This window comes from Rhincodon typus, chromosome 18 (assembly GCF_021869965.1).
Source record: "Rhincodon typus isolate 14 chromosome 18, sRhiTyp1.1, whole genome shotgun sequence".
Taxonomy (NCBI): domain Eukaryota; kingdom Metazoa; phylum Chordata; class Chondrichthyes; order Orectolobiformes; family Rhincodontidae; genus Rhincodon; species Rhincodon typus.
Genome location: NC_063349.1, coordinates 28,848,237 through 28,860,372, shown reverse-complemented (window position 1 = coordinate 28,860,372; position 12,136 = coordinate 28,848,237). Strand labels below are relative to the sequence as shown.

The window sequence follows — 12,136 nt, the reverse complement described above, 5'->3', positions numbered from 1 at the left end:
CTATATAGCTTATTATAAGAATTATTTTTTTTCTGTAGAAATAGTGTTTATTTGTGCTTCAATTATAGGGGATGTTGCTGACCTTGAGTAATGAAACTCTAACTGTTGCACTTCAAATGGCAAGACACGATTGCAAATCAGGTATAACTTAATGATTTTGATTGCACATGTCTGTTATCTCAGCCACTCATAGCAACAAAAATAATCAAGAAAGGTATTATTCATTAAACTCCTCCAACCTACCTCCGTTATGTAGTCAATTTTAAACTGGATTTTGTTTTCTCAAGAAAAAATATGTCTCAAGGTCAAGATGTAATTGATAAACCCTTTGAACTTTGCTCAAGAAATTTCTGGAAACACCTTGTTATCTTACTGCCTTGTGACATACAACATCAAAGGTGATATTCCCTGCATATTAGTATTAATTTCTTCCTCATTCTCACTGTCCTCACAATCCCACTATCTACATACAGCGCACCTCCACCTCCATTAACTGAAATAAAAGAGGATAAGATAATCTGATTCCTAAGATATTGACTATTTTGCTTTTTCATTCACTACTAGCAGGTCTATATTTGAATCTACAAACAATATGAAATGGCCCAAAGGACAGTTGCTGATCTAAGAGACTTGAGAAATATCCAAATTTCTTATATTCCCCGTGTCTCTTCATTGAAAACCCAGAACTATTGCACACAGTTAACTCAATGTCCAGTACATTAAAATTTTCACCTGGAATTTTTTTATAAGTTCCAGAATGTGAAATAAGTTTCTTATAACAAACCGTAATTTCTCGGCTTCCCATCTCCCCAGTGATTTTTGCACAGCTGGCATGATCCATCTTACAGACATCTCCAGTGATGGCATTGATTATGTTGTTAGACCGACAGCGGATGTTTTGAGTTATTAGAAAATGTCCTTACTCTGCACAATTTGCTCTCTGGAGGCACATTCTATCAAAAGAAACAGTTACTCTATTAGTGGATTGTCACATTGTCCAATAACTACTTGAAAAAAAATCCACATTCTTAAACTTAACAGCAATTTAAGAGCATGATTCTGTCAATTATTAAACTACAGTACAGCCAACTTGCTGAAATTGAACTGGAACATGTTAAAACACAAGTTGCATCTCATGTTTCAATAAGATCAAAGTTTCTGTTCAAGTGTAGTATTTGACATATTATATCACAGTAGAAAAGCCTTTAACTACGATAGTAATAAACACATTACCAACAAAAACTTTTGTGATAGAAAAAGTATCTGAAATGCTTGAACTGGACAGTTTTTGACAATCAATTTAGGGAAGGATATGATCTATAATTGATCAGAGAATCTATAATTGATTTAGAGGATTTACAATTGATCAGAGCATATATAAAACTGCAATTCATCTATACTTTTACCAGATTGCTATAATGTTTTATAACTGTGAAGAGTTACAAAATGAACCTTTGTTTTGCACATTGTAGTTCATTAGTTGACTGTGGCTAAAATGGTGTTTATATAATGGTAATCACATGCTGGGATTTATGCTATTTTCTGAAAGGTAGCAAGTAATGATGTGGCAAAATATAGATTAGATCTGTTCTTACTGGCATAGCATTAAATGGTGTAATGATTAAAGATAGAACCCAATCCTACCAGTAAAAATAACATTAAACAGATGGCAAGTACTTCCTGTTAGAACATGTATATTGAAATGAAATCTCTAGCAGCTAAGATTATTAGTGATTTTTTTTTATTTGTGATCCTATCTCTTGAAGCCCCCCTTCTGTGAAACATGATGTACCTAAGAAATCGTTAACGCACAGAATGGCTTTTTTTTACAAGTCATAGAGCATGGCTGTAATTTACTTTTCTTTCTTACAGTAAATGATGGCACCAGGAAAACAACAATACAATTTTTTTTAGCACATACATATTTTCTGTTGTCTCATTTTTCAGATTTTTATATGATCTAACCCAAAAATAGGATTTTCAATGCACGAATGCACCCTACTCAAAGTAGAAAAAGTGCTTTTGTGATGACAGTTTTGTTTTCACTAATCATGACACTGTGGTATACTCTGTAATGATTTATCACTTAGTAACTTATTATGTCAGACCAGTGCTTTGCTGCTATTAATATGAAGAATATATCATAGAGTCACAGAGTCATACAGCAGGGAAACAGACCCTTCGATCCAACCCATCCATGCCGACCAGACATCCCAATCTGACCTAGTCCCATTTGCCCGCATTTGGCCCATATCCCTTGAAACACTTTCTATTCATAGACCCATCCAGGTGCTTTTTAAATGTAATTGTACCAGCCTCCTCAATTCCTCTGGCAGCTCATATCAGACATGCACCATCGTCTGCGTGAAAAAGTTATCCCTCAGGTCCTTTTTAGATCTTTCCCCTCTCACCTTAAACCTAAGACCTCTGGTTTTGGACTCCCCACTCTAGGATAAGGACCTTGGCTATTCACCCTGTCCGTGCCCCTCATGATTTTATAAACCTCAATAAAGTCAATTAGTGAAGGCATATGCAATATCCTTCATACCACTGCAGTATTTTCCTTCTAATTTCACCCTGTTTTTATTTGATAGCCATAAGCAATGTTTCATTTTGTTTTGTCTGTAAAGAAAGCAGCTGAATCTGTTTTTGGGCTAAAGGGATAAAAGGGTATGGAGTGAATGCAGGAACAGGGTCCTGAGTTGGAGAATCAGCCATGATCATATTGAATGGTGGCATGGGCTTGAAGGGCCAAATGGCCTACTCCTATTTTCTATATTTCTGTGAAGGAAATATGTTGCAAGCTTCTAAGTACTTGCACCAGAGACCAAAAAAACATAATGCTTCCAAAATGACTGCTATTTTCTTCAAGAATTAATAGCTAAATGGATGTTAGGACTGTTTGTTTGAATGCTTTAAATCTCATTAAAATACAAGACATGAATAAGGATATTCAACACATCCATTAAGAAAACTTTCCACTAAGAATGTCAGGTCAATGTTGCAAAACTGGCTTAACAAGGATGCAAAAGCAACGTATAATTATATCTTATTTAGGAAATAGAGGAGTAGTCTCTTGACACTGAAGTTCACATGGTTGACGTGTTTAGCTCAACCATCTATCATTACGTTCTCAGCTTCTGCATTGATTATGTTAGCAGCACAGACTAAGATCCATATTCCACCAACATATATTCTGCTGTACTGTGGACCTGATCAATAATGTAGTAGCGACTAAATGATGTTTTCTGTAATGAAAATAAATTGGCCAGAACATTGGTGATAACTCCCCTAACTCTTATTTGCAATAGTGCCTGCAATCATTTACATTCACCTGACCAAGCATACTGGACTGTGGTTTAACATCTCATCTGAAAGCTGACACCTCAGACAGTGAAGTACTCAACCAGTGGTGTCAGCCTTGGCTTTTATACACCAAAGCCCCAGAGTAGGAGTTGAATGCAGGACCTTGTGATTCAGGGTTAAGAGTATTACCATCTGAGCTGCAGCTTAATTGGATATTATATGCAAATAATTGTGCAGGATCATAAAGTGGTATTGTTTGTTTGCTCCCTTTTGAAGAAAATAGGTCGCTGTCATACATGTCGGAACAGGAAAAACAATGTTTCGGGCCAAAACCCTTCGTCAGGGTTTCAGCCCGAAACATTGATTTTCCTCCTCCTTGGATGCTGCCTGACCTGCTGTGCTTTTCCAGCTCCATGTTTATTGACTCTAGCTTCCAGCATCTGCAATCCCTACTGTCTCTAAGCTGTAATACCTAGTTAGATGAGTCCAGACAAGTTTCCCAAAGTTTCATGAGTTCCTCAGACAAGATCAAGCACAATTTTACCTTTAAGATGAACAAGGATGCATGAAATCTGTCAGTTTAAAAAAAAGCCATGTGTATTTATAGCTTGCTTTAAAAAACAGGGTGGCACAGTGGCTCAGTGGTTAGCACTGCTGCCTCACAGTGCTGGGGACCTGGGCTTGATTCCAGCCTCAGACAACTGTCTAACATTCTCTTAGCTTTCTTTATTACTTTCAGAACCTGCAAGTTAACTTTTGCAATTCATGCACAACATACCCAGATACCTCTGCATCTCTAATCTCTTGCCATTTAGGTAACATGTTTCCACCCATAAAATGTCTGCAAACTCCACTTCAATGAAGTGTTTACTTACTGAACCTAATCTTCCTGAAAACAAAAAAAAATGCTGGAAATTACAGCGGGTCAGGCAACATCCGTGGACAGTAAACAAGCTAACGTTGTTGTGTCTAGATGACTCTTCATCAGAGCTTATGTACAGATTCCAGCATCTGTAGTAATTTGCTCAAAGATAACCTTCCTTTTGGCTTTGCATCAATTTTTCTTGTCCTCCCAGGTGTTGTTTCAGATTGGTTTACATTCTATAAAAGTTATAATAGTCATACATCACAACACCTCAGGCATATCCTCAGATAGGTCCATGAACTATGAATTTGTATAGCTCATTCAGCTCCTTTTTTAGTTTTTGAATTTTCCAATTTTTAAAAAAAGCTTTTGTATTAAAAAAGATAAAAAGTAGTTTAATATAAAACAAAGAATTCCAGATGCTGAAGATATGAAACAAAACAGAAATTGCTGGAGGAACTCAGCATCTGTGAAGAGAAAGCAGAGTTAACATTTCAGTCCAGTCAACCTTCTTTAAAGTTTGTGTTTAGAGTCACAGGGATGTACAGCACAGAAACAGATCCTTTGATCAGACTAGATATCCTAAATAAATCTAGTCCCATTTGCCAGCATTTGGTTCATATCCCTCTTAAACCCTTCCTATTCATATACCTACCAGATGCCTTTTACACTTTAAAAAAGTCACTTAGCTGCTCCCCTGCTGTGAGCTCTTCCACACAGTTTTCTCCAAGGTCAGCTATGAATTTCGCTGTTCGTTAAGTTTTCTTAGATGTCTCTGATATCCAGAGATACTTGAAATCAAAAGGCAGAACAGTCAGCCGTGCAGATTCACTGCTGGGTCAGACAGCAATGCAGGTTAATTTCTCCATTTGATTCATTTCCCATGTGGTCACTGCCTTTGTCTGTCTTCCTTCCTTTTTAAGTGCTGTTGTTTTGATCTTTTTTTTTCCTGAAGTTCCAAAACAATACAACAGCTTATAAAACAGTAATTACTGCTGTAGAATTTGAGGAAATCAGCTCCAACACTAAAAACACTCCAAAAAAGGAACAGCTCTTATAGCTACAATTTTTCCTGTCCTCCATCATGGATTACTTCTTTCTCCAACAATTTCTGTTTTAGTTAAAGAAGTTATTTTGTTGCATAATTATTGATGAAAATTGCATTTAAAATGTCATGCAGTTCTTAGCTAAACATGGATACAAAGATTTAAAGTAGGCACTAATAAAACTTTGTTTTATTGTTGCAAACCTAGCTTGCTTGAAGATGCCTTTGCCTAAGGTTTTATGCTTTCATTTATTTCTTCCAAAATGGACAATCTTACGTTTTCTCTCATTGCACTCCATTTGTTAAATATTTACCCACTCACACAACTTATCTATATTATTCCGCAGCATCCTTTTGGGGTCTTCAAAATTGCTTTTATACATCTTTGTGTTGTCAGTAAGTATAGATAATTCCTGCAGTCTTTTCATCCAAGTCACCTATATAAATTGTAAAATGTTGAAGCCACAGTACTGATCACTGTGGCACATCACTCATTGCATTATGCCAACCAAAATGACTTATTTTTGCCTACTCGTTCCTGCTGGCCAGTCAATCTTTTATCTGTTCCAATATGCTACCCTGATAAACTTTATCTTCCACAATAATCTTTGATGTAGCACCTTATCAACACTTTCTGGAAACTTAAGTAGAATACATCGATTGGTTCCCCTTTATCTATAGCACATGTTACTTTCTCAAATAACTCTAATAAATTGGTTAAACATGATTTCCTTTTCACAAAACCATGTTAATGCTGACTGATTATCTTTAATCTCACCAAGTGGCATGCCATATGTCTTTGATCATAGCTTCTAACATTTTCTTTATGACAGATGTTAAGTGAACTGGCCTATAGTTTGCTACTTTCTACTTCCATCTCCCCACCTTTTTGAATAAAAAAGTTACATTCATTATTTTCCTATCTAATAGAATCTTCTCTGAAACAAGAGAATTTTGGAAAACACTCTGTATTATTCTCCGAGTTCTGCCAAAATGTTATCTTGGAATCTGTCTCACAAGGATCAAAGTGTAAGATGTTTGTTATCCCAAAATTATTGCGTCATGTATCCCATTTTGGTAAAAAGATCCATCCATTGTCTTTTGGTTGCAGTAATTAACTTTTTTAACTGTCTCAGCCATTAATGGTTTTCATTGTCAAATTGTGATGAGTTAGGAAATACTGTTCCGGGAAATCAATGCCAGGGAGTTATGAAGGGTCTAGGCCCGAAACGTCAGCCTCTCTGCTCCTATGATGCTGCTTGGCCTGCTGTGTTCATCCAGCCCTGCACCTTGTTGCCAGGGAGTTATGTTTGTCCTTGGAGATGTTCATTGAATTTCATAAAAGTGTCTTGTGATTTCTTAATGGAATAAATACAGTCTAGTCCCAATACCAGCTTAAAATCCATAGAGGTGTTCATGTGACCTTTGAGAGCTATTTTGTAGCATTTTGTACCCATTTTGACTAATTTACAGAATATATAATATAATTGGACAGTAATGACAAGTAGTGGGAATTTCACAGCTTCGCAGGTTAAATTGTTTACTGTTTTGATGTTAAGCTATTTTGCAGGCTTTGAAGCTTCATGATATATTGCATATTACTTGTAGCACACAATAGAGAAAACAAAGAGAAATTTGCAATTATATAACATATTTTATGACTTATAGATGTCGCAGTGAAACAGCCAATAAAAGCATTTTCAAATGTAGTCTTTGGAAACAGACAATCTGCAGCCAACAGTTCTAGGCTGTAATGTGACCGGATCAGCTGCCTTAGAGATGTTGACTGGGGGATAAATATTAGCCAAGACATCCAGAGAGCTCCCTTGCTGTTCAGAACACTATGTGGAGATCTTTTATGTCTACCTGAGGGGATGGGAGAAGGGTGATCCTCTGATGAAGAGTCATCTAGACTCGAAACCTTTATCTTGCTGTCTCTTCTTAATGTATTGTGTTATAGACAGCACTTCTGAAGTGCATCACTCCTTCTTTTCTGTACTGAAGTGTCAGCCTCAAAATGATACCATCAAGTATCTATGAAATTTTGACTTGGAGGCAAGCACTACCACTGAGCAAAGAGGAAAATATTAGGATTAAGTAAATTGTTATAGTCAAAAATGAACCAAACTTCAAAAGCATTTAAATAAGAATAATTGCAAGCTATAGTTATGTATTGGCATGTATCAGATTATGCTTCATTTTTACACATAGATCAAGAATTATTACTCTGATAAATGGAAGTTGAGAAATCTGCAAATAGTAACTGACTTATCTGAGACTAATTCTCTCAAATGCAGAAAAGAAATAGGTAGGTTTATTAATTTCAGAAATTGGAAGTGATAAAGTACATGACTGAACCTCCTATTGGATGTGAGGGTTTTTTGGTCATTGAAATTAGATTGAATATTTTATCTTCTTGCACTTGAAAATCAAAGATAAAATTAAAGGCATGACTATCATGAGCAAGGTAGTTTTCATGTGTTTGATGGTGAATTTCTTTACCATTGCTGATTAATTAGACCTGCCTGTGGACTTGAAGGAAAATAAACAAATTGTAGAATTTGCAGGAAGCAAAGTGCTCCAAGCTTGGGACAGATATTTCAAAGCACTGAAACTAAAATCTGTGGCATATATGGGAACTAATATTACGACAGCTCTGAAACGTAATTGACAACAAGCATATAAATGTTCATAAGATAGCAGTTTACTTATGGTTTAAAAATGTCAACCATGCCAATTAAAATTTTATGTACTATAAAATGGATGTGGAGTTGATTCCAATATTAAAAAAAGTTACATATCATTCATTCACTTTTGTTAATCCAAGATCTATGCACAGTTTGAGTGGAACACTCTGTAATTCAGTCTGTGCCAATGCCATCATGCAGTGGGCCAGGGGTTTTGCTCTACCTGTTAATATTTAATCACTTCTGACAGGATTCTTCATCTTTTTGGAGCTTGACAATACTGTTAACATTTTTGACAATTTTGCATAGAGTTAGAATCAGCCCTTGCTGTTTGGTGTATATCCCATCTTCTCTATGGCGATTAATATACAAAATATCTTGTTGAGCTTTAACTCCTTATTAATTAAGTCATCAGGTTTTTAAAGTGCAGTTGATTAACTCTCTTCTCCTTTCAAAGCTTGCTGTAAAATGTTATATCTAATGACCATTGGATCATAATTTTAACTGCAAAATTTTCTCATCCGCATTTCTAACGAAAACACATTTAACCCGTATCTATTGTGTCTTTGAAAAGCTGTATATATCCAGCGTTTCCTGTTCTAACTTCCACTGGCATGTTTGATTTCTGTATTTAAATTATCAAGGATTTGATAGGCATCTTTTTTTTAATAGTACTTCATATCTTGCATTTTAATTAATTATTAGGCATCTGGACATTTTCTTAACTGTTAACATACAGATCTGCAGATTTATGCAGTAATTCCCATTCCTGATAATCATGAGATACTGCAGAAAGAAGCTATACCTGACCATATTAAGAGTTTTTATAGAGTCAACAATATCTGGAGGTTCAGATATGATCGACCATTCCACAAAGGAATCAAGGACAAAGAAAACGAGTTCAAGGTATGCACTTTTATCTTATGTGAGTACAACAAGTAGAGATCCAAATATTTACATTTGAGTCTAACTTGATGTTGATGAGAAGTAAAACACAGTGCTGGAGAAACTCAGCAGATCTGGTCGCATCAGCTACTGTTGAGAACTGCGGTTCTGAAGAAGACCCATTGGACTTGAAATATTAAGTACATTTCTCTCTCCGTAGTCAAACTTGCTGACTTTCTCCAAAGTTTGTGCCTTTGTTTCCAATCTCCAGCATCCACAGTGAACTGCTTTGTTTTTGATGAAAATTGGAGATTTTGAATAGTGGCCTCCTTCCATTTGAAATTGAGGGGCAAGTTTTCATCCTCCTCGTTGCATCAGTAATCAAACAAGCAGAAATGAAAATTCACACTAGTTTGTCGGCACCATCCTGTTCCCTGGCCATTTTCCTGGAGGCAGGATCAAGGCCTGAAGAGCTACCTCCACATATGTAGTGGGTGGCCAATCAAGGAGAGTGAATGATCTTTTAAGACCAATTATCAGAAGCCAACCAAGGGAGCAAATCCTCCAGTCAGACTTTGAACACCTCTCCAACTGCCTGCATACAGAAGCCCCTGTGAACAGGTCTGCTTCCATGATGGCAATTCTGGCATTTTATTGAATCTTAAAAGGTTTAAAAATTTCTGGGAAACTTACCATAATGTCCCTTAGAAATCTGGCCGATGTGTGATTCCAGTCCCACAGCAATGTCTGGAAAACTGCTTTCTGGAAAATTAGGTTGGGCAATAAATGTGAACATAGCCATTGATGGTCACAAACCATGAACAAGTAACAACTCTCTCACTTAAGTGAAATGGCAGGATGCTATAACCTCAGCTAGAAGCTCTGACCATTGACCCTTGAATTACAAGAGACCACCCATTGTCAGAACTTGTATGGTGAGCCTGCCTGTTGTCCTTAATTGGACAATTCAGGAAAAATCATTACTGGATGACTGGTTTCACACAATGCAGTATTGGGAAGCCAATTTGACACTTATTCCTGCCCCCAAAATTTGTCATTGAGTTTGAATTTGGGGCTTAATTACTTCATTATATTTTCAGTTAATTAAGTGTGAAAATGCTAAGACTAAGACATTTTTAAACAAAGTTGTTGATATCAAGAAGTCTTAATTAATACATACAGAGTGGGTTTTACCATGGATTTCAAAACACTTAATTATTTCCTTCTCTCTTGTTATTTTTGTCAGAGTCTGTGGGTTGAGCGAACTACTTTGACATTGGTTCAGAGTTTACCAGGTATCTCCCGCTGGTTTGAGGTGGATAGACGGGAAGTGGTGAGTTCAAGCAGTCAGTTGTAAATTTCACAAATGTAAAAAGTGCTGTGATGTGTCATTTTTGTACTAAGTTTAGGCTACAGCATTTTTATTAAAAACAACAAAATAAGCAGAAACAAATTCTATTAGAAGGTTCCCCAGATTATATTCTTGAAAAAGAGTCTGACTTTGATCAGGAATCTGTTTCTAGGTTGAAATGAGTCCTCTTGAAAATGCAATTGAGGTGCTGGAGAACAAGAACCAACAACTGCGAACTCTAATCACACAGTGTCAGTCAAGACAGATGCAGAATATCAATCCCCTGACCATGTGTCTCAATGGTGTCATTGATGCAGCCGTTAATGGAGGACTTGCCAGATACCAAGAGGTAAACTAGAGTAGTGATTGTCAAATATTTGCATCTTACATGTCATCAAACATTTTGTCAAAAAAAACCCTAGTCCCACTATGATAAAAACAAAACATGACTTTTTCTTAGGAGTATTTACATGCATTTTGGTATTGTATTTATGATTAAAGGACATAAGTTATTGCAAACATTTTTCTGAGAATAAGTTTTATGCTGAATTGTGAAAATAAAATCAGATAATGTTTCAGTCACTAGTGAGAAGCCTGGGATTGTATTTCATTGACAAGCATGTCAGTTCCTGGGGTCCCACCACTGCAGCGTGTTCCAACAGCTGAGGAACACTGAGCTAAGAGGAATGTAAGGATAGGGCTGGGGTTTGGGCGAGAGATGGAAACAGTTGAAGGAAATATTTAGCAGGATTTAAAACAATATCTCACCTGCTGCCTTGGGTCATTATGAGAAATATTCCATTGGCTAATTTAGAAATGCGTTACTCGCTTTTTTTGTTCTGGCCACCCTATCAATTCAAATATAAAAAAAAACAGCCAGAAGGAATTTGTATCTCTGGGTTTATTTGTAAAGTTCAAATTTCAGCTGATGGCAGTGCTGGACAAGTCAAATTCAGAGTGGAGCCTGGGTGATGGACCAAAAGTTATTTTTTTTATAATTTGGTTACCATAGTGGTTAGCCATTGAACATATTCACACCAGGCTGCAAATGTACTTTTTGAAAAATAACATAAAATTATTACACAAAAGGAAAGAAAACAAAGCTATATTGTATAAGATGATTTCTAAGATATTTTTTACAGCAATATCCTTTACAACACTTGGTTCCAGTGAAAAGTATCACTCCTATATTCAGTTTAATATTTCTTCTTTAACTGAAGAGGTCATAAGTACTTCATTTTGGGGAGTTATTGCACATTTACCAGATGTACTTCTCTACGTCTGTCCCAGAGACACATGGACAGGCTAATTCATTGACCATTTATCAATGAACTCTAAGGAAAGCTCAAAACCTTTTTCCAATCCTATCTACTTGGTCTGCTAAAACAGCTTAAATCCTCCTTCAACCTCTGATTGCTTTGAGACTGCCATAAAAATGCCCTTCTGCTAATATGGATCTTTTCTTCTTCTGAACCGAACCTATTTATGACCTCCTGTGTCTCCTTTCATGGGTCTTATAAAGCTGAGCTTTGTGACTACTTCAGGTGCTTATCAGGCATCTTGTCTGGTCATGTCGCTTAAGTAATATGCTTTGTTGAAACACTGTTTTGAACTCACTGTTCAAAATTACTTTCTGACCCTTTTTTCTTTAAAAGCATATCACCTTCATAGAGATAACACTAAAAACTTATTTACCTTCGCTTTAGAATACAAGATCGCAAAATAGTAATAACATATTGTAAACCTTCATCATGCTGAGCAAAAATGTATGATGAGACAAATATTGACGTGATGAAAGATCAGACTGTTAAAAGTGACCATTTCAGAGATTTGTCTCAACAAATTTCAGGAGTAAGTATTTCCAAACCACTCTTTTCTATTGTCCTGGCAGCACCAGCATTCTATGTGAACACAGCAGGCCAAGCAGCATCAGAGGAGCAGGAAAGCTGACGTTTTGGGCCTAGACCCTTCTTCTGAAGAAGGGTCTAGGCCCGAAA

The 12,136-nt window shown here is 36.4% G+C and overlaps 1 protein-coding gene across 5 annotated transcripts in view; it reads left to right on the top strand.

Annotated features, from left to right (window-relative positions):
- Positions 1-12,136, top strand: part of LOC109917580 (dedicator of cytokinesis protein 4) — a 410,977-nt gene that overhangs the window by 335,123 nt on the left and 63,718 nt on the right. For all 5 annotated transcript variants that reach the window (XM_048607674.1, XM_048607672.1, XM_048607673.1 and 2 more), the window contains 3 exons: positions 8,643-8,809; positions 10,035-10,121; positions 10,312-10,488. In XM_048607674.1, the coding sequence (XP_048463631.1) occupies positions 8,643-8,809; positions 10,035-10,121; positions 10,312-10,488 (431 nt within the window). The remainder of the gene's footprint in view (positions 1-8,642; positions 8,810-10,034; positions 10,122-10,311; positions 10,489-12,136) is intronic.